A 22,751-nucleotide genomic window follows, 5' to 3' on the forward strand; every position below is an offset into this window, starting at 1 on the left:
TACATTTTCCACAGAAAACAGTGCATTGTCTCAAGAGCGAGAGCACTGGAGGAGACAGGAAAAGTTTATCGTTGTGACACAGCACATTCTTCTCAAAGATAGTACACAGGATCTGGACTCGAAATAATGACCTAGGGGTTGTCCAAACTATTTAGCCTACTTGTACCTCTGCCAAAATCTTTCCTTCTCTTTTCCCGCCAAGATTCCAGAACAACTTATGGCTCTTCTCTCAAACTAATCCCCTACCACCCCACACTTCTTTTTTTAACGTCCCGATGTGTTAATATTTTTCTCCTGCTTTGTAACTATAAATGGAAAGACTTGTAAAGGAGTGTTTTGGTCGCTGTCTCTGGAGACTCTTGGCTCTTCCATTTGATGGGTAAACATACACTGACATAAAGCTAACAGTGTGGCCAGCAGACAGACAAACGGCATGCAGTGGATTTAGTCAGCACTATAACGCTTCAAAGAGAGGGAGGAGGGATTTTGTCTGAGAAACCAGAGAAATCCCATTTTAGTTGTTTTCAGATGGCTTTCCCGCTGTTCAGAAAATCCTCTTTGATTGATTGTTTTTTTTACCCTTAATAAAATTCACACACTAAATTACAACTTGGTAAACTGGTAAGAATATGGAGATAGACATTTTATATAGTGTATAAGAAAATGTATGATACAGTATACAGTACATCAAACTTAAGCCACCATTAAAGACAAATGAAGTACTCACAGGTTCACCTGGGAGACCAGAAGGACCAGGATGGCCTTTATGTCCCTGTTGAAAGAAAAACAACATGGTAAGAGTGTTGTACATCCAACAAGAAGTCTAAGTGAAATTGCCATAGCTTCTTATCGTATTTAAATTCTGATCACAAAGCCACAGGAGTGTACAATGCTAAATGATGTGCTTTGGAGAAAAGGATTATGTTGGTCTTGTTTAAGTGTTAATTCAATGGTCAAACTTAATCTTATTTTTGTTGTTGGAAAGTTTATTACACTGTGTTCAACACCACAGGGGATGAAATTATGTTATTAAAAAATAAATTAATAAAGACCCGAAAGGTTCACTTTAAAAGGAACCACAAAGACAAATTTAATAGCTGTGAAACTACTAGACCACTTATCGGCAACACTGGCTGGTTAACCCTAAATTAAACAATTCTTTACAATTTCTACACAAGACCAATGCCATTTGTATCTACTGTTGCAGCACAGATTCTTGGCAGTTTGTATAATTCTTGCCACCAATGCACTGTGACAATTCAATTTAGAACAATCTTGCATTAATTAAAGAAGTAAACCAATTATACAGAAGCAAGTGAAACCCAACAGGGTAATTAATGGTCACCTTCATGCCCTGTGGTCTCAAATGAGCATGCCAGCTGGTTACAAAATATATTAATCTTTTCAGAATCAAGGCCTACGGTAGAATAGATAGAGTCATGTGCAGCTGTCTATGAGGAAAGAACATCGCCCCTCAAGTGAGAAGTCATTAACCACAAACTGTGTTGGCTTGTCGGTAGCAGAACAAGTAAATGGTCAGAGGCCAATGAAAAAAATAAAAAAGAGTATCAGTGTAAACAAACAAGTCACTATGAAGAGAGCCATACTGAGCACTCTCAAGACAGCAGCCGGAGTGTACACATGAGGATTAAAATCAAACATCCTAATAGACATTTGGTAGAATTGATGTAAACCAGGGTTTAAAGCCTACTTCACTGAGTTTATGCAGGCCTGGTCTAAAATTATCCCTGTTCCCAAGAAGCCAAGAACCACAGGACTTAACAACTTCAGAACCATCACCCTGACCTCTGTGGTTATGAAGTCCTTTGAGCGCCTTGGGCTTTCTCACCTCAAAGCCATCACTGACTCCCTCCTCTCCCAGCTTGGTATGCCTGAATCCACCTACAGGTGGGTCACTGACTCCCTGTCTGAAAGGAAGCAGCATGTGAAGCTGGGGGAACACGTCTGCGACACACAGACCATCAGCACCAGATCCCCCCAGGGCTGCTTGCGGTCTTTCCAGAATGTGGAGATGGTTGGGGACTTCAGGAAGAACTCAGCCTCACCTGCCCCCATCACCCTCTGTGACTTCACAAATGACACTGTGGAGTCTTTCTGCTTACTGAGAACTACCATCTCCCATGACCTCAAGTGGGAACATCAGCGCCTACATCAAGAAAGCCGAAACAGAGTATGTACTTCGGCAGCTAAAGAAATTCTACCTGCCAAGAACAATGATTGTGCACTTCGAGACAGCCATCATCGAGTACATACTCACATCTTCCATCACCATCTGGTACGCTTATAGCACTGCCAGGGACAAGGGCGGACTGCAGCGTGTCATTCGGTCTGTAGAGAAGGTGATTGGCTGCAATCTGCCAACGCTCCAAGACCTGTACGCCATCAGGACTCTGAAGCGAGCTGGAGAGATTGTGGCCAACCCCTCCCACCCCGGCCACAAACTCTTTGAGTGACTACCCTCTGGCAGGAGGCTGAGGTCCATTAGGACCAATACCTCACGCCACAACAGTTTTTCCCCCCCCGCCACTAGCCTTATCAACAAGGCCCGAAACTCACCATGACTCTCTCCACACCCCACCTCTGGCTCTACATTACACTGTACTTACTCTGCTGAACCATTCGTTTTTACTTAATTTATTTTATTTTTATTTATTTATGTTATTTTTCATGTTTAGTTAATGCATACTGTTTGTATATATTTATACTTATATTGTTTATATTCTTCTGATCCTTTTTATATTTAGAGAATGTGTGACATGCAACAACAACATCAAGACAAATTCCTTGTATGCGTAAAAAAAGTACTTGGCAATAAAACCTTTTCTGATTCTGATTCTGATTGACAATGATGAGGAAGGGAAATCCAACAAATTGTAAGAATTTTTATCAGGATTGGGGTTGTCTCACTTTGCCAGACCTCCTCCAAAGCGCGCTGAAGGAAGGTCTGACTACTCCACATAGCATTCGGGGATGGAAAACGAGCTCTGGATTAATGGGATTTCTTTAAACCGAAAAGAATTGTGTGTTTTTATTGTTGATATGTTTAACTGTTTCACCTTTTAAGTTTAATAAATGCAACATCTATCCAAAAGACATTGAGAAATCGTGTTAAGAGAATCATTCTTTCAGAATTGACCAAATAATCCTGATTATGATTTTTTTTCCATAATTGATCAGTCCTAGCAGGAAGCTAAGCGTACAGAGACAAAAAATGATCATGAATTAATCTTTTACAAATGGCCAGAGCTTGTTCCTGAGTCCAATAAAAAGTCATGATAAAGAAAGAAAAAAATCCACACACTTTGAAAGGCAACTTTTTTTTTTCTGTCACATCTCCTGCAAGTTTTGGACGCGGAGTGAAGCCAGATGCTGGTCCATTGGCCACAGTAATTCTATCAGTCCCTTTTATACTTCAGTTCTGTCAAACTCTTTATTGATGATTATTTGTCTATTTATCTACTGATAGACAGCACTGTGCTTAAAGTTGGAACTATCTGAGAGTACTTTTGGGAGTAGAGGAGTCTCCGGCTAGAGCCAAAACACTGCAGCCACAAAAAGACAAAAGAATGTGTCTGAGCCTTCCAGCGAGGCCAATACAGCTGAGTACAGTAAAAGTAAGACAAAAAGAAACATACGTGCGTGCATATGTGTATTGTATATATGGACTCAAAATAATTGGACAGCTTTCACAGTTCTGTAAATCCAGTGTGACACAAACATGGCAAAGGATCACATTCTGCATTAGTTCTTCATTTCTATGCAAAGCAAACAGTTTTAATTAGTGTAACTCACACCAGATCAACCCTGCAGCCAATCAGCAAAGAGCAGCAGCAGCAGCAGCAGCAGAAGCATCGCCCCCGCTTACAGAATAAGTAACAGACTTTCATTGGCACACAAAAAATGCTCTTTCCATAGATTTTTATTGTTACACAAAAAGCTACTCCCAACTGGCAAGCTCCACTCTCTTTTCTTGAATAAATCAGACTCAGCAAATTTAGGTACAGTAAGAAAATGTTATTATACAAAGATGAGGCGCAGGTAAGGGAAAAACTTGAGGGCTGCACATCTAATAAAAAGTGGAGCGCTGTTCCATTGTGCCATGATCAGAGCTACTTATGTAAAAGCAACACTCCAGGTCTGGTAACACTCCACTGTGCTTCGTTTTGACACGCAAGCGCACACACTCATACACACACAAACACCAGACTTCTTACTTTATAGTGCAGACCGCTGACTGACTCCCAGGTAACCTCCCCATTACATCTCTACACATTTCCCAAAGTGAGAAAGGCTTTCTCTGGCAGCGGGCCAAGGACTGAGCAGAAAACTCAAGAGGGTCCATAAAGCTGCGGCAGGTCATGGTTTTATTGGCTGGTTGTACAAGAGCAGGCAAGAGAAGGAACCTCAAGCTCCATATGTGGCAGATTCTTGAATTCCGGTGTAATTTGAATATAAAAGTGCACTGTAAGGAGTTTTGGCTTCCAGTGCCAGAGTAAGATCACAAAAAAAGTAAGTTAAGGACAGCTGCAAGCAATGACGTGTCTGGTGGCTTTCAGAAGAGCCAAGCTGATTGCCTTGTTTTTATTAGCTGGCTACAAACTGCTTTTTAATACTTTGTATGGCTGTAAGAAGTTACTTCTGGGGATCTTTTAGGTTAACACAGAACATGATCAGAGGGATAGAATCCCACCTGAACTAATTATCAGAACAGAAAAAGGGGATATATTACAACCACTTGACCTCAGCCAGGAGGCTGGTCCACGCCCAGTAAATTTTCTCAATTTCCATTAATCAGCAGGAAGAGTTTTAGCTTTTTCCCATGACTCAAAGTTCCATGATTCACAAGGGGAAAAGAGGTCTTCCTCTTTCGAGCTGGAGTCCGCCCCCATATTACACTGAATGAAGGATACTTGAGAGCACCAGATGGTTATTCACAGTCAGCGCTGTCCAATTGCATAATAGATTGTCAGAGCTCCCGCCAAAGCATTATTACACTCTAGCTTTTGTGTCTCAAATGAGAACAGGAGTGTGTATATGTGTGTGTGTCTAAGACAAAGTTGCTTACGAAAGGTTTTCTCACATTGTGTGTAGCAGTCGTTTTCTAATTAGCACACCTTACTGTACTGATGCAGTTTTTGTTTCTCATCTCTCATCTTCTACAGAGTATAATTCTGACAGCTGACTGCAAAATGAGTAGTGATGACAAACCGCTGAGTGTCATAAAAAAAAGCTGCCTGAAGATTTCTTTCAACAAGCTTATATTTTTCTAAACAGATGTTATTGCACTCTCAGACTGTCAGAAAACTCAGCAGTGATTTCCTTTGCAAAGCTTGTCTGTAACCTGCAACAAAAGTTAAATTTATTTGACCACCACATTAATTCAGTTCCTATCTAAATCAAGGAGAATCCCTTCCACAAAGTAAGTAGAGTGGGTCCCCCTGCTTGAAAAGCTGATAAGCCTCAATGAATTTCAAACCTTTTGGGTTTCAGTGGAAAGTTTTTGTGTCCCACAATGGTGTTAGTGCTGTTTCTGAGGTTTTTCCCCTATTAAAGAGATAAATCTGGGGTAATGCTGAATTAAAAAAAAAAAAAAAAAATTACATGGAAATTAACTCTGCATCGCCATCTCCAGTGTTGGCACGTAATTGATAGCAAAGATGGCAGAGTTGTTGTGGACAATTTTGCGAGGGCTGCTATTTACTAGAATTAGCCATTGCTACAAAGAGCTAGCAAGATTTGTGCTGTTAATTATAAGAGGGAAAACTACAAACATGGTGTGAAACATATTTCTTCCAATCCATTGGCTCTGTTTGGAACAGAATCCATTTCTACTCTGAATCAACAAGATAATAAACATTTCTCTGTGTTATGTAAAAACTGATGTATCCAGGGTCTAGCTCTATCCAAAGCTTGACTCTGGATACATGAAGAAAGTTAGGGGGACTCAGATGACTCACACAGAAGAATTTAATGAAATCTTGATCGAGGAGACTAAGGACAAGCAGCAGAGTTTAACTTTAACGTAGCGTTGTGTAGTGACATCCCAATTCTGAGGCACTCTCCATCTCCAAGACGCAATCATCTCATCCTGAATATATGCAAGGTTTGGGTAATGCAAAGATATTAATGCCGCCATATTCGAAATTAGACGGGCCCCAGAACACAACATTCTATTATCGCGAAGCAGCCTAGACTTCCTCAATCTCTAGCAACCAATGCATTCACACTAGTCCACAGGACAGGTTTAGTGAAGGAGTAGGACAAATAGATCTTCTCGGCCCGTGACCTGTGACCTAGGGGGACCCAATGTTCACCAAGTTTCCCCCTTGATCTCATCTTACCACAACATGGTGTTTTCAGTAGAAGGCGCATTATCCTGTATAGGTTGTGGCAAGTTGTGTTTCCCTAAAAGTTCTGAGAAAAAGCTAAACACATGTAGCGTACAGCTAACTCTTGCAGGAAGTGAAAGAAATGTCCAAAAGTCGTAGTTCACGCAAGGTATCATGTAGCTAGGAATAACATGGATAACATTGATGAGCCACATGTTACACTGAAGAACATGTTCCATTCTTAAGATGAACATAGGCACCGTGGATCACTTTAAGTCATTACCACCACCATTCTGCGGCTGTGAATACATCAACAAGCGTGGGCACTATTTACTCCTGTTTGAGAAATGTTAGCTAAAAACTACAGTCAGTGCCTACCTGTTTTAGGAAATGTTTAAGCCCTTAAAAAATATTAAGTTATTACATTATTAAGAAAAGATTTAAAGTCTATGTAAGCTGTTTTAATGGTGTTCATCTTCAGTAGGAATCACTTGGTTTAATGCCACAAGCAGGGTAACAAAGTTGGGAAGTATTGAGAAATAGACTACCACATTGCTGCTTATGGTCTTTTCATTGGATCTGTTCTGACAATAACAAAAATGCTGCCAGCTTTATTCTTTGATGGAAGCAGGTATTATGTGTTACGATACTCCACCACGTTGAAAAGGATTCATATTGTCTTCAAACAAACACTATGGAAAAACAAAGTCAGTCAGTTGCAGAGTACTATGTTATTAGCACACTGCATTGTAGGAAATCCAACAGGCTCTGGCTCACTTGACATGTGTAATTACTGTGGGGTGAATAACAGGATAAAATGCACAAGGCCTTGGAGACAACGCTCTGCTGCTTACCATTACTCCTTGTCAAGATAACAGATATCAGATTACATAACATGTAAACATGTAAAGAAGTCAAATTATGTAGACTAACAATCCAGAACAGGACCATATCACAAAACTTAACCACAATCATAACTTTTTTGTTAAGAAAAACTGTTCTCCAGAGAGTGAATGACATAACATGCATTTGGAGGAAGTATGTGAAGCTTACATTTCACTCTGTAAACTTTAGCTCTGCTCAAATGCCTTGATCGTATTGGAGGCCTGTGATGATGTAACAGCCCAGACATTCAAACCTTTAGTATTTTGACCCGCAGGGGAGTCTGATCACAGGTGTTCTCCTTGACGCCTGCATTATGTTAGGCTGCTTTCCAAACAAGAGCTCAAACATCCATGTTTGGCTGGAGTTTCTAAACACTTTCACAGATACCCCCCACAAAGGCAGTTCAGGGTGTGTCAGGGTTGAGAGGATGTAAGTTTGATTTAGTGCTCCTCGCTATACATAACTCCGCTCATTCAGTCGCATATTATTCAGAGTGTCTGATTTATGTGGGAAAACATTTTGAGAACAGTAAGTGCACACACTGAACAGTTACACATGGGACAAGGCCAGTTAAATCTGACGGATATCAGTTACTTCCTTGTTGAATTACACAAACCAACACAAAGTTTAAGCTTGTCAGACAAATCAGGTTTTCTACCTTTCGTCCATCTTGACCATGCAGTCCAGGGGGGCCCATTACACCAGGCTCTCCCTAGAAGGACAATTTTGGTTACATTCAATACACCAACATAATTTGCATGACTGTGTGCTAGTGATTGAGTAGTTCTATGAAAGGAAAGAGGACGATATGCATACTTTTAGTCCTTTTGGGGCTTGACCAGGTGACAGTCCGTAATCTCCTTTTTGGCCCTGAAACATTAAAACACAGAACATTTTCCTATTCATAATATTAGAGACACTTTTCATCCAGTGGGTACGAGATGTATCCTGTTCTGCACCTACGTTTGCTGCATATTTTCTGCATTGCCACAGCATTCCACTTCACAAGGCGCAGAGGAGTTCACTGTTTGCATTTACCCTATCAAAGAGTAATGAGTTCCTCCTACTTATTGGTGAATCTTGCAGTTGTATTTACACAAATGTGCGATCCATTTATGCCTTCCAGTGACTCGGTTTACACCAAGCCAGCAAGAAGTGATGGGGAGTGAACATGTACATTCTTCTCCCTTTTCGGGCAGTGGGAATCCTGTCAGTGCTTTCTGGGTCAGCATTCAACATCCAATCGCACTGTTGAAAGAGCAGCCCAGAAATCTACGCAATTATAATGTAAACGGTCCATGGAGAAATAGATAATTTCCTGTGTTAGCGCTTATTGTATAATGATGTTAATGATTGTATATAATGTTGCAGCATTGAGTTGATTGGACTGTAACCAAACAACAGCCTGTTACCGGCTGATCGCACATGTTCTGACTTATTTCATTTTGCAAATTAAAAGTTTGGCATGGAGAGAAATCATGTTTTGTGCCTCACTCTGGTGCAATCCTGAAGCTAAGACTTCATTTTGAAGGAGTATTGGTGGTATTTCTTTCCAGACCTTTTAATGCAAAAGGCAACAGTCATAGTGGAAAGACATGCACTGCTTCAAAGGAGAATCTCACAGGGTTACTGGTGAGAGTACGATAGGAGTTCCCATCTATAGTGTATCGGCCCATTTAAACCTACATGTTCGTGACAGCTACAACTTGGCATTGAAACTTCTTTGTGGGAATTTTCCGCGGACTGATTTCTTAACAGAGCCAGGAGTGCATCTCCAGCCAAGAGCTACATACACAAACGGAACACTGTGTCTTTTCACTGTCTAAAGATGTTTACCTTAACTACATCATCATTTCAATTCAAAGAGAAGCTACTGTAAATGGGGTAATTAATTCTAAAAGTTGAAAACCCTAATAAGCACTTGTAGTTTCCACTGATTATATGCGTGTTTTAGGCCTTCATTGATTACATTTTTAGGTCTACTGGTAGGCTCCTTACAGCAGTTGGTAATTGGTCATTGTATTGTCTCAATTTATTATCATTACATCCAGATAAAGTGACATATTCAAAATAGAATTCAGCTAACACAGTATGTTTTCATCCAGCTTGTTCATTTTTCTTAAAGCAGCGACCTGTGCCAGACCAGGCTGTCTGCTATTTGAGGTTTGTGTGCAAACTGAGCTGGGTCAGGTTTGGTTAGGCTCCAGTAACACATATGTGCAATATAGGAGTTATGGTTTTTCCCTGGTTAAAGGAAGCCAAAGCATGGTATCAATTATGTTGTTTTTAATGTTTAAAGACAAAATGTGGAAAATACTGAAATTCAATCCATTGCTATGGATTAGGTGCAGACTTGAAATACAAGCCATTTTCCATTTTATTCCAGCATGGTTTAACAAACTCCTTTGTGATACAAGACTGACACATTATGGAGCTAAGCAGCCCTCTGTGTTGACAATTCAAATCAGCTGGAACACAGACTCATGTCAAGTACTTGCAAATTGGTGAGTCAGGAAGACTTAAAACTGCTGTTCTCTCCTGAAGGGAAACACATGGCTTTTTAAGAGATTAGAAGATATGTACTGTGAACCTCAGACATGCAAACTAAGTGAAATCCCAAATAAACATTGGATGCTGATTTGAATTGGATGAAGAAAAACCCCAATAAATACTTGCCCTTCAAATTTACATTGTCATTTCATAAGTTAGCTATGGATCAATGAATGAGGTTTAGAATGAAGAGTACTAAGGCTGTATGTACCATAAAACGCTTTGCCATACATTTCATTTTACCTTATTTAATTCACCTCTTGCATCGCCAAGAGGTTGTCCTGTAACTCGTCCTAGATCCACTTTAAGGATCCAGCAGTGTATTGACAAGACAGACAGTATAGGCTAAACGATACCACCACGACAAAATGTTTAGTAACTTATTTAAAGGCCCACTCTGTCAATTTCTGACAATATACATTATTGGAATATGCAATTATACATATTTTAAATAAACATGAAAAAGAATTTTGTTGATTGTCAAATTATCATAACTGAAATCCAAATCTGCATTCTTGATGTAAACAAACCATGTTAGTCCATCTCTCAATACTGTTCAGATGATGGCCTGAAACAACTGCACACTGTACTTTTCTAAACTTTGTATTTGATAATTACTCCTTTCCAACAGATTAATAGACATTTGGTGCGTTTGTGATTTACAGCACCAGAACAGTGTACATTATGTGTGTTTTTTCTTAATGGGGTTTGCTGACATGTTACTATTACATATTACAAGATGAGTCTTTTTATCTTCCTAAATACAGATAGGTAGCATTTGACATAAAGTTATTGATTTGTACCTTTACTCCAGGAGTTCCGGGACGACCAGGTATTCCATGGGGGCCAGGAGGACCCTGAAAACAGAGACACACGTGATTGAGGAAGACACTGAGTAAAGGTGATCATCAGGGTCATTGAACAGGCCTTTGTTTTAGCAGCAAAGGGGTGAGTTTGTACTATATGTGAGGTTTTCACAGATGTATGCACATATTGTTCCCTTCCCACTGTCTGTCTGTGTTTAGGGGACAGGTCAGCTGTGCCCCGAGGTCCCTCTGTGTTTGTGTATATGTCCTCTGTGAGATGTACTGCATCTCCAGCTTTGCCTGTCTGCCTGCCCGTCCAAGTTATGACATATGGATGTAATTTTCCTCATCCCTACACTTTTCCACTGGGTTCAAGGGTCCCACAAAGTTAAGGCCACTCATCCCTCACATCATATTCCCAAATGGCTTTGTTATGGAGATTTATCTGCCCTCTCAGTGATGTTAAACACCAAAACACAAAGAAAAAAAGGGAAACACAGAGACGATTAAAGTGATATATTGCAAAGGTTTTCTGTAATTAATGTAATTAAGGGAAGTCAGAGAGTAAAAGTGTCAGGTTTTCTCGTCACTTCAGTTTAACCCCGCAGCTTCCAAAGAACATAGGGATACATAGTGAGAATATGTACATGTCACAAAACAAAAGTCTATGCTTATTGGAAAGTAGCCAAATGAATATTTTTACAAATCAATGAAAAAGTTTATCAACAATTGCCAGTAGCCTATGACACACTCTTAAATGTGTTTAGCTTTTTTCCCTTAATGATCACTCAGACATATTGTCTCCTTCTGCAACGACAGGCTGTCATATATTTAACTCAGTTGACATACAGACTTCAATAAATAGCCTCAAGCCTCCTGCAGCTGTTACAGTAAGCAAAAAACATCTACATATGCATTTTTTGACTACATCTCCATGTCACAGCTCATAGAACAGTAAGAAAGTGTTTGAACAGATGCATACAGAGAAATGTTCAATTGATTAACAAAACTCAAAAGAACATAATTTCTTTAACAGCTTTGTACCACAATATGTAGGTATATTTGATGTATAATGTGCTTAGATGTAATTCATTGAGCCATCTGTGCCAAATGCTTTATCAAAATGGACTATGTCCTGCAAGTTAGGCCAGGTGAGCGGACGTGCAGGAGCAGAGAATTAGGAGACAAAATCTATTTTTTTCTGGTTAAAGGCACTATAAATTCAAGTGAGCTGCAAAAAAATAAAGCAACAACTTCCTGAGGCATCCACGTGAGGAGCCTTCAATTTAATTGCACACTTGGAGTGTGTGGAGCAGGGTCAAAAAACTGAGCATGGAAAATCTATCCCAGCTAAATAGAAAGCATAGAAACACCTTCAGATTGCCTGAACAGCAAGCTACTGTATCTTCAGCCCATTCTTTGAGTTGTTCAGACTTTCCATCGGTTGTGAAGAAAGACGTTTCCCCCGAGCTGGAGGTGAAAGTGAGGGATAGGATTACTCTGAGTCAAACAAACGGAGGAGGCCAAGAGGTCTAAGTGTAGAGTTGGACGATCCAGCCCGTCTCTGTTATCTATCTGCGCTAAATTATCAGACTGTGGAGAGGAGTCAAACATCTCGGGCAGCTCCCCTCCCCTCAAACTGGCCAGGCCTTTCCCCCACAGACGCTCACTGCTGGACATATGGAGACACTTAACAGAAGCTCATCTACAGATTTCCTCCTTCTCTTCTATTCAGTGCATTCCCCTTTTCACTCGCTTGTTATTAAATCGTATGGTAGTCGTTATCACCTGATGGGAATTGAAAGGGAGGAGGAGTGGCAGAGAAAAAGGGATGTCTGGACGGAATATTACAAATTGTATTCTGGCAGTACATAAGATTAGAAGGCGTGGTGCTGATGAGAAGGCGAGTGGGTGTTGTGGGGCAGAATGAGTCCCTTTATCCCTCTATCTGTGGGAGAGAAAAGGAATGAAGATCCTCCTAATTATTGAAAAAAGCTTTTGACAAGAAACCATTTCGAGACCAACAGCAAATAAAACATGCACATGAGCGCTAATGTAAACCCAGGTCAGCACGCACATAAACATACACACACAGAGCTGAGGCCTGCAGTTGAAGGGCATCTGTATGCCAGAGCTGTGACCAAGTTTACGATGTGGGTAAATGACTTTACAGGACTGACACGTGGAGTGCTACTGTTTTTATAGGCCATTAACCCTAAACAGACCTACTAACACCTTCACTGGACTGCACAGAAGGAAACAGTAGGTCTTTAGCCTGATGATTATTCAATATACTGTATAGTAAAGGATCTTAACTCTTATTTATTTTATCTTGGCAAGACCCTTGGTGCTAACTAAGTGCTAATTGCTTCCCTACGATCAGAAACTCTCTTCTCAGAGAAACAGTGCGGCCAGTAGTGAGACTGGGGTTGTCACAAACCACTTTTTTTCTTTAATCTACCATTATTATTATTGTTATTGACTTATTAATGGTCAAGTCAATTACATGTCACAACATTGTGAAAAATCCAACAGTCCAAAGCATACAAGTATTTAAATGCTCATATTTGTAAAGCTTTAACCAGAAAGTTTCCTTTTTGCTTAATAAGGGATGGATTATTAAAATTGATGGTTCATTTTCTGAAGATCGGTTAACTGACAAAACATTTTAGTGCAAAGTGCATCTGTCTATTCTTTTATTCTTAAATATGCTGTTGACAAATCACATTTATGTTGTTGAAGGTGGTGCTCTTTTATGTTATGCACTTATTTTTAAACAGACTAAAGGTGCGTCTCCTTTGCACCAGAATGGAATACAGTGCAATGTAGGCTTTTAATTAATCATTATAAAATCGCGATTTCAATTCACCCTGTTCACGATTTAATTTTTAAATAACTTCGTTATTTTTATTATTAAATTTCAATGACTTTAAATCTCTCAAATTCAATCTCTCATAGACTGTATACAATTTTTAAAGTGCTTCCAAGCACTGCAGTGCTCTCCCTTCTCTTCATCAAAGCCTCTATGTTTACAGGCTTGTGGTGATGCGCATTGTGCTATAGGTGTCAAACTAAATCTATGTTTGGTGCTGCCAATTTGTGTCGTTTTGCCATGGTCAAAATAATCGCAATATCAATTCTAAGCAAAAAAATCGTGATTGAAATTTTCCCCGAATTGCGCAGGCCATTAACATTTAAGTAATACATGAAAAACTGTTTATATTAAAAGGTCAACAAATCTAAAGATTTACAAACTAAAAATTTTACTGCCAACGCTCTGAAACAATTCAACGATGAAGTACAAACTGACTGCTGGCAACTTCTGTGAACCTGCTGCCATTTAATTTTAACTCTCTAAACGTGCTCCCTATTAGCTTAAGCACAATAAATGCTATCGTGGAAACCCTCAGTGTTACCAATAATGACAGAGAAGAACTTAGTCAAGCCTCTGGGAGACTGCTCATTTGTGCCTACACATGTACTTCATTTTAGAAGAATCTAAATTAAACATAATAAATATAAATCTGTTCAGTTTACTGCACCAATCGACTACTGGCAAAAGCAGAGCTTCCATTGCTTAAGTCTCCATAGACTCCTAATTTCATGTCATAATAGTGTCAACCATTCTTTAAGCATTTATGGAAACCCAGGTTCACGGACTGACTGAACACTGGCAGGTCCCTTTCTCTGCACAAAGACCTCTTTGATCCGCTCTCAAGCCTCTCCTTCAGTGCTGAGTGAACTGCGGCGACGTGCAGGGCTCATGGCTGTGTTGAGCAACGTGGACTCTCTCACGTGTAAGAGATGCTGCTCAGTAGAGACATGACACCTTACTGTCAGAGTTGTAAAGCTGTAATGGTGTGGTGTCCCGCCAACTGCTGTTTTGGGATGAGTAAGAATCCCCCGCACAGGTTGCATTGTTCACACTTTCTGTGCAATAGCAACGGCAATTCATTTCGGATCATATCTTGGTGCAGATTTTTCTACACCTGATTTGAAAGGTGAAAGTGAAATGAGACAAGGGCCTTCCAAAGTTTAGAGTTGCTCATTGCAATCCATTTATGACAATCCAAAGTGACCAAGTATTGTACTGGTCTTAGCAGTCTTTACAGTACATTTCTTTAAACTAAAAAATAGTCCAGTTTACTGAATGTACAGCGCTGGTATAAAGCCTAACATCCGGCGCAATGTATCCCCCTATGACACAGCATAATCTGTAAGTTTTAGCCTTCATAACTTGGCAAACCGTAGAGGCCTACACGTTGTTGTACTGTCCTAAACTCACATATATCATAAAATCATGTTGGTGCTTTTCAGTGTGAATCCAACTATCAACCAACAGAAGTTCCAAGGATTAGCAGTCAAATTCAAACTTTTTTCCAGTGTAAAATTATTTTCAACTAAAACATGATCCATGATCCATCTTCATGTACACAAGTTTCTACTTAATTTCCCTGAAAAATTGACATTAACAAATAGGGGCAAAATGTCACAACTATGCTGTAAGTTTATGCTTTATAATTTCACAAATAAAGATGACTCTATGTTGTTGTACTAACTAAAAAGGTAGTTGGCACTGTGACATTTCAAAATAAGTAAATATATTACCCATTAGCAGTGGATGTGACACATGCCTTTGGTACGGGAGACCTGGGTTCGATTCCCACTGTGAACATCAACCAATGTGTCCCTGAGCAAGACACTTAACCCCTAGTTGCTCCAGAGGCGTGCAATCTCTGACATATATAGCAATTGTATGTCTCTTTGGATAAAAGCGTCAGCTAAATGACATGTAATGGAATGTAATACTTAGGATTGAGAGTCACATCCAGCCTTCTTTCCTGTAAATATATTTCAAACAAACCTTGATTTAAAAGTTTCAACATGTCTTCCTTGAAAAATTGACACAAATTGTGTCAGTGTGTTCTACATTGTATTATAGTAGTACTGTACTTTAAAGCATACAACTTAAAGCAACTTTTCAAAACAAAGTATCAGGGGAAATAGGCAAGAAACAAAGTGTGACAACATCTTGAGCAGTTTGGGAGTTACTGTTAATCAACTCTGCATATGGAAGTATGAAATGTTTAACATTTAAAATGCTCTATAATATGAATGTAGCTTTTATTCCTACTGTTTGTACAAGCAATGCCCAGACCAGAGTCCACTTTAGAGCTTTTTGTGGATCATGTGTGTAGCTGTGTGGTATTTTTTGTTAATCAGGCAAACTATCCAGAGAAAATTCTCATGGTTCAAGAAAACAATCAGTAAAAAACAGAACTGCACCCTCAGGTTCTTTTTTTTTCTTTTTTCTTTTTGTCGGTGTGGCCTGCATTTGGGTCTCAAGAGCTGATGATGAATGAACTCTATAGAGGTTGCTGTACTACTGCATAGAGCTGCTGAGCTCCAGACAGGGTCTTAAATGCCTTTAATAAGATGGGGACAAAGCCCTCTTTCTTCCTTGTTTAAAGAGATTGGGTTCCCACAGCCCACCCCTCTGATGCCTGATCGCAAGGCACAGTCTCACGGGCTGCGGCAGGTAGCTCATACGCACACTCTTCAGAAGCACAAGTACTCTGCAGGAGTACTTCAGCAGGAGCTCTGCAAAAGAGCAACCAAAACATGTATCTCTTTAGTTTTTCACTGCGCTAAGTTCTAGCATATTTATTTTAGCTTAGGACTCACTGTGATGCCAAATTCAACTTCTGCTTTGTTCATTTTCATATATGGGAGGTGAAGAGGTAGTTTAATGGGTAGCCAGTACATACTAAACATTAGTTATACAGTCTTAGAAAGGAATTAAAATAACAAACCATCCCTTGGGACAAATAATCTCCCAGTGTTTTCTCTCTTCTTATATTTCTTCTGAAAACATGGTCTTGAAATAACATCTGCAATCACTCTGTTTGGTTCCATCAGGAGCTCACAGTTGTCGACTGACAGAGATATGGCACCGGAGGACTCAGTCTAATACAGTAGAAGCATTCACCGATGGTAACAGAGGAGCTATGCCTAATTTAAGTGCCGGAACTGTTTGTGTATGGGATAAAAAGGACTTTTTCTATACACTAACAAAAGTTACCTTATTTTTTCATGTCTAACTACTACCTACCATATGTATTCAATTAATTTAACATAGGCAACCAGCAGATTTGTAGCGTATGGTTGTGTGCTCTCCAGCTTTACAAATGGACTTTAGCAGCAGAGACAAACAGCTTGATCAAACCCAGAGCCAAAGCAAACTAAAGTCTGGCTGAATAATGCTCCATAATCCAAAGACGTCACTGTGTGCTTTATCAAAATGTATAAAGGTCCTCCATCTCAGTGCACTGCTAATTGTGTAATCTCACTATAATGCAGACTAGTCATGATAACGGTATCATTGAGATGCAGCGAAATACATTATGGAAGATTTTAGAGGGGAAATGAAAATAGCAAAGGAAAAAAAGAGGAACTGTAGGAAGGTAATTGGGAAACTTGTCACTGGTTGGGAGAAACTTACCCTTGGACCCCTCTTCCCGGGCTTTCCTGGCAACCCTGGAAGTCCTTGGAGGCCCTAAAAAGAAAATATAAAATATTTCAAGGATAGAGTGAAGCAAGCCTATATATACAAAAGGAATAAATAAGAGTTGCTGCCTTTTGTCGTGTCATTTCAAGGGATTCTTGATCAGCTTGAAAAGTAAAAGACAGTTTCAAGTGTTCAGAGACATCAATGAATCACGTAAAAGTCTCTCAAGCTGTATAATAAGTCAATACATCTTGAGCAATTTTCTGATTATACGTTAAAGGAAGTTAGCTGAGAGTTGCAAACCACTCAGTGAGTGAGATGCTGGCAGGCAGAAGGATGTCTTGTTAGAGGCTAGAGCAGTCCTGTCCTGTTGCAGCCAACATAATTTGAGCCCAAAACCACTACAGTGCACGGACTGCAAGTCTGACTCATTGCCCTGGCAGGGAGGTTGGCGCTGGTTCCAGCCACAACCAATCACATTAATTATGGGCATCAGCTAGCTTTAAAACAATTTCATACATGGATTAGCAAAGCTCCAAAAGGTCAAACCTAATGACGGGTCAATCTGAAGAGCCTGAGTTAGCTTGAGGATTGTAACTTATTTTCCCATGACTTCAGAAGGTTGAAGAAAGAGGAAAAGGAAATGGGCCTAAAAACAGCTCAAAATTGGGCTACTGTAATAATGACAGATGTATAGAGCACTTTTGTTTACTCGGACAGGACCAACAGCTATAACTATACTCAGCTAGAACACATTATGAAAAGCCAAAAGGCTTTCAGCGACCTTTAGATTCTCTAGACTGCAACCATCAGGCTATCCACACTAGTGATAGACCGATTTTATCGGCCCGTCAATATATCGCCTATATTTGCGTTTTTTCTTGTATCGCATCGGGCAATTTTTTCCCTGCAGTGTTTACAGACAGGCATCAACAGGCAGCTCTGTGTTGCTGGAGACGCCGCAGTTCACGTGCAGACCATGCACTGCCCCTCCACCACTAGCACCATGGCAGTTATACATTACAAATCAAACACTTTTTTCAACGGCTACTTTTCAGGTTTATTGTTTTCTTAAATTGTTAAAATGTGTTGACAAAGGACATTTTTTGATGACCTGATTATATTTGTCTTATAACATCACAGCAAGCAATGCATCATCAAGGCTGTGTTGTAGATGTTGATTAAAGGCTTTTACCCTTGCACAGTTAACCATATGCAGTGCACCCATCCATATGATGCACATTGCACACATAATTTGGGTGATTGCAGAAGTGACACTGATCTGTGTTTTTGTTTATTATCATATAAAGTATAAGAAATGGCAGAGTAGATACCGAAACCAAATCAGTGTGGCAGGGATTACATTTTTACGATGTTAATTGAGGGGGCAAAAGCAGTATCGGCTCCAAATGTCTGCTGACGAAAAAAAAAGAAAATCGGTATAGGCATCAGCCCTGTCAATTCCTAGTCCACACATGATAAATTGTTTAAGCTGCAGTTTTGCTAGGGTGGGCGGAATAGCAGTGCTTCGAGCTCAAGTCTTTATAAATAGATTATAATACCTCAGTTCCAGGTATTTGCCAATATAGAGTAACGAATACATGTGCTCTAGCCAAATTGTAAGCCTGTATACCTCAATGCTTGAAGTATTGGAATCATCTTTATGTAAGGTAACATGGGATTGCTGTGGCACCAAGACATCCGTTGCTAGCCATGACAGAATAGAAGTGTCTTAAAAACTGAATCGTATTTACTTGTGGATTGGTCACGTGGCCGATATGAGATCTGGTTGTCAGCGAAGATAACGATCCGGCGTATGGGATCTGAGCATCCCTACCCAATAGAGCACAAGCATGCTGCTGATCATGTGTTGACAGCCTACAGAAACCCCTAAATGTTTTCTTTAAATAACCACCCTCCCCCCATTGGACTGAAGATCTTACTTGATTATCTAGGCATCATTTTTTCTTTTGATGCTTTCTTCTTCAGAGCTTAGGTCTGTTGAAGAATTCATCAGCACTTTCAAGCTATGTTTTAAAAAGGTTGCAGTAGACTCTGTCACATTTCATTTCAAAGATATTCCTTCTCTTGTCAGCACTTGAAACCTATACCTTCTTAAACAGATTGTGGCCCACTAAAGTCCATCCCAATCCCAATGGAGGGGGATGAAAAACTCAACCATGTGCTTCTAGTCATCACTAAAATGGTATTATAACATTGCCTCAACCTAATTTAGAATCTATACCTGACTCAGCAATCTGTTTAGACTTTGTACTAAACATTAACAAACAATACAATGGTGAAAGCCCTCAGGAAGGTAACCTTTACTGTTCACCAGGGACTCATGAGCATCAGTTACAGTACTTCTCTTTCATAAAATAATGGGCTTCACGGGCATGCAGAGCTGTGGTTTCCCTCGCAGCCAAAGCAGAAAAGCTTTACTTAAAACATTCTTTTGGTCAAACATGATCCAATACAAAATAGACAAGTCCTTTTAACAATGAAAAAATTTAGGAAACTTTGTGTTCAACAAAGGATCAGTGCCTGACAGGACCACATGGTCAGTATAAATGTATACAGTCTACAGTCAACACTGGTTGATGAAAGACAAGATGCAATAGTCCCAACCACATATATTCCACTTTGCTCTGAAAGGTAAGTCTTTCTCAGCAGTCTTAAGATGATCTAGTGAATTTCTCTTTATTAGTAATGTTTCAGTTATAGCATTTTAACACTGAGGCTTGTAGCATGATGTGAACTGTTGTCTGGGTCTCATATATTTTAATGTCTGAGGGCGTGCCATGCTAGCAACTAGGCGAGCCTTATAACGTTTGTTACAAAATGACGCACTTTTTGTCGTCTTTTTCACTTTGTAAACCTATAACGTGCACAAAAAAGAAATATAACACAATAAAGGAAAGGGGAAAAGCCAAAAAGCATAATATGAGCACTTTAACACTCAAGCATGTTATGGTTACAGTGAAATAGTTTGAATCAACTATATATTTTATTATATACAGTACCGGTATATATTATATATTACTTATAAACTTACATACATATACACCTTTGATTTGCTTTCTTTATAGAAATTGTAAAGTCTGTATTTCAAGACAATTTTCCATGTCCTACACTCCCACCAAAAAAGTCTGTGGTGCTTAAGATGGAAAAATATTATAGCACTAAATAATGGGAATAAATGGCCTTTAATGGCCTTTATATTGTATAACCCTTTATGTTCTTATTCTAAAAGGTTAATTGTGCAAAAAGTGCTTTATCCTTTTTTACTTTTGACCCTACTTTAAGTATCCATTCTCTGAGCAGTCACACTGCCTCTCAGAGGAATCTAACACCTCACCGCCAGCCCTTCCACTCAGACAAACACTATCTGGCAAAGGTCAGCTATGAACCTGACTATTTCTACCACTGTTGCTAAAAAGGAAATCACACATTAAATAGCAACAATTGGACAGGGATAGAAAGTCCTTAACAGCACATGCGCAAGTATTTTGTGCAAGACAGGGAATGGAGCAATCCTGAATCAATAACACAATAACACACTATTATCCAATAAGCAAACATTTTAGAGATGCAATGCCTGCATCTATTATAATTCAAATTACCTACTTTAGTAGTTATTAATGCATGAAATAAACAACAAAAGTATATACTGTACACAAGTTATAAGATAAACAGATATTCCTGCAGTGCATGCAGAGAAGCACTCGTTGTGGCTCAAAGATGTGAGAAACATCCACATACTCATGCATGAGTGTCAGGGACAGGTGTGTGTTGTGTTTGTTTAAAGCTTGCGAACTCACCGGCGGTCCTGGTTCTCCCTTTTGTCCAGGTGGTCCAGCCAGCAGTGAGAACTGAGTTGGTGCCAGGTCAAATGTTTGGAAGCCATCTGTTGCAGCTGAAGTGACTGGCATAAGTGAAGTGGGTTTGACATTCGGCACACTGGTCACTTGTTGCTCAGGTTTCTTTGGAGCTGCAGTGGTCAAGTGATTTTTCGGGGGAAGGTGGGTGTTTGAAGGAGACCCATGCGTTACAGCAGCTGTGATGTGGAGGTTTGGCTTTATCTCGGATGGTCGGGTGGAAGCAGGTAAATCCATTCGTTCGACAGAAGGTTTTTGTGAAATAGTGTCTCCTTGCTTTGTGTTCTTTCCCGCACTGCCATGTGAAGTTGGTTTACGGTTTGGTGGTGTCATACTGATCCGAAGAGATGTAGTAGAAGTTTGAGTCAGAAACTTAAACGGAATTTCCAACCCTGGATGAAACGGTGGAGATACAGACACAGCACCAGGTTCTGAAGTGATCACAGTCTGATACACAGATGTTTTGTTCAGCATCAGCAAGCGATCAGTTGGGACAAGAATCGTAGTCCTGGTGATTTCCTCATTCAACGCCAAACTAGGTTTCCTGGCCTTTTTGGATATCTCTGTCAATGACAGTGGAGTTATATGAGTGACAGTGATGTTCGGGTCTGTTGAAAATAGAGGTAGCAAGGGTGAAAACATGGGCCGATATGTGTCGGCTTCTCTGCAATGTTTCTTAATGTGATCACAATAGTTATGAGCTGCCTTGGCAGAGGGATAAATGTCAAACTGACAGATGGCACCTTCAAATGGCGCCGAGTTGTGGTTCATTTTGCCCAGCAGGAAAGAGCCCTCTGCATCCATAGCCACCTCTTTTTTCGAATGCAAATCTGCATGTGCACTTCTTTTTCCACAGGAAGTGTGTAAGAGCACCTGGTGGCCTTGGATATCCAAAGCCAGACTATGCCACTGGCCGTCATGGACATCATAGTCGAAGCTCACAGAGCTTCTTTGCCCCACGTGTACAACCACCTTCCCTGGTACGAACTGCACTCCGAGCTGCAGTTTCCTTTTTTTAGACAGAACTGAGAAAAGAAAAGCACTGTTGATGCGATGAACAGACAAACTGAGGATCACGGACAGATTGGTGGAGCTGTAGGTAGCAGGGATAACAGTGTGCAGAGGCACCTGGATACGTGCCCTCGGAGTGAGGATAACTCCAGACTTGAAGGGGATAATGCCATTAGGGATGGATCGAGCGCCTGAAGATGACGACCCGCCTGATCTTCGCCCAGAAAGCCCAAGCTGCTGCAGAACATCCACATCTTCAGAAAAACAAGAAAGAGATGTCAGGGACTCTTAGCTTTGTTTTCTTAAAGCACCTAAAGATACTGAACAAGAACTGTCTTTTTTTTGACAATATGATGATTTCTAAGTCAATATAGCATGATAAGACAAAATAATTTCGCTATTTTTCCCAAATGACTTTGGTAAAGGCACAGACACAAAGGGTTTTGCAGAATTGTGTACAAGAACATTATGAATTCTTTTAAAATTAAATGTAAAAAGAAAAAGTAATTGTATAACATTTCACTTTATATGTGCACTTAATACGCTATTTAAAAGAAGATAGTGTGTTCATTTGCACAAGACACCTATTTACACCCTCCCACCCAATCTTAAATGAAGAAACAAAAGTGCAGTAATATAAGAATGCCAAGCTGGGAGTTCCCAAGTTTAAAGTTAGACTAATGGCAATCCTGCGGCAAAACTATTTAAGAAGGCTGTATAGAATTTGCCCACTGCAAATTACGTAATTGTTACATCTGTCACA

General features: G+C 39.9%; 1 protein-coding gene across 3 annotated transcripts in view; it reads right to left on the reverse strand.

Annotated features, from left to right (window-relative positions):
• col27a1b (collagen, type XXVII, alpha 1b) overlaps nucleotides 1–22,751 on the reverse strand; it is a 68,829-nt gene that overhangs the window by 37,337 nt on the left and 8,741 nt on the right. For all 3 annotated transcript variants that reach the window (XM_032515453.1, XM_032515452.1, XM_032515451.1), the window contains exons 3-8: nucleotides 20,921–22,242; nucleotides 17,094–17,147; nucleotides 10,589–10,642; nucleotides 8,052–8,105; nucleotides 7,894–7,947; nucleotides 728–772 (exon numbers count right to left, since the gene is read on the reverse strand). In XM_032515453.1, the coding sequence (XP_032371344.1) occupies nucleotides 728–772; nucleotides 7,894–7,947; nucleotides 8,052–8,105; nucleotides 10,589–10,642; nucleotides 17,094–17,147; nucleotides 20,921–22,242 (1,583 nt within the window). The remainder of the gene's footprint in view (nucleotides 1–727; nucleotides 773–7,893; nucleotides 7,948–8,051; nucleotides 8,106–10,588; nucleotides 10,643–17,093; nucleotides 17,148–20,920; nucleotides 22,243–22,751) is intronic.

The sequence above is a fragment of the Etheostoma spectabile genome, chromosome 5, assembly GCF_008692095.1.
Source record: "Etheostoma spectabile isolate EspeVRDwgs_2016 chromosome 5, UIUC_Espe_1.0, whole genome shotgun sequence".
NCBI lineage: Eukaryota > Metazoa > Chordata > Actinopteri > Perciformes > Percidae > Etheostoma > Etheostoma spectabile.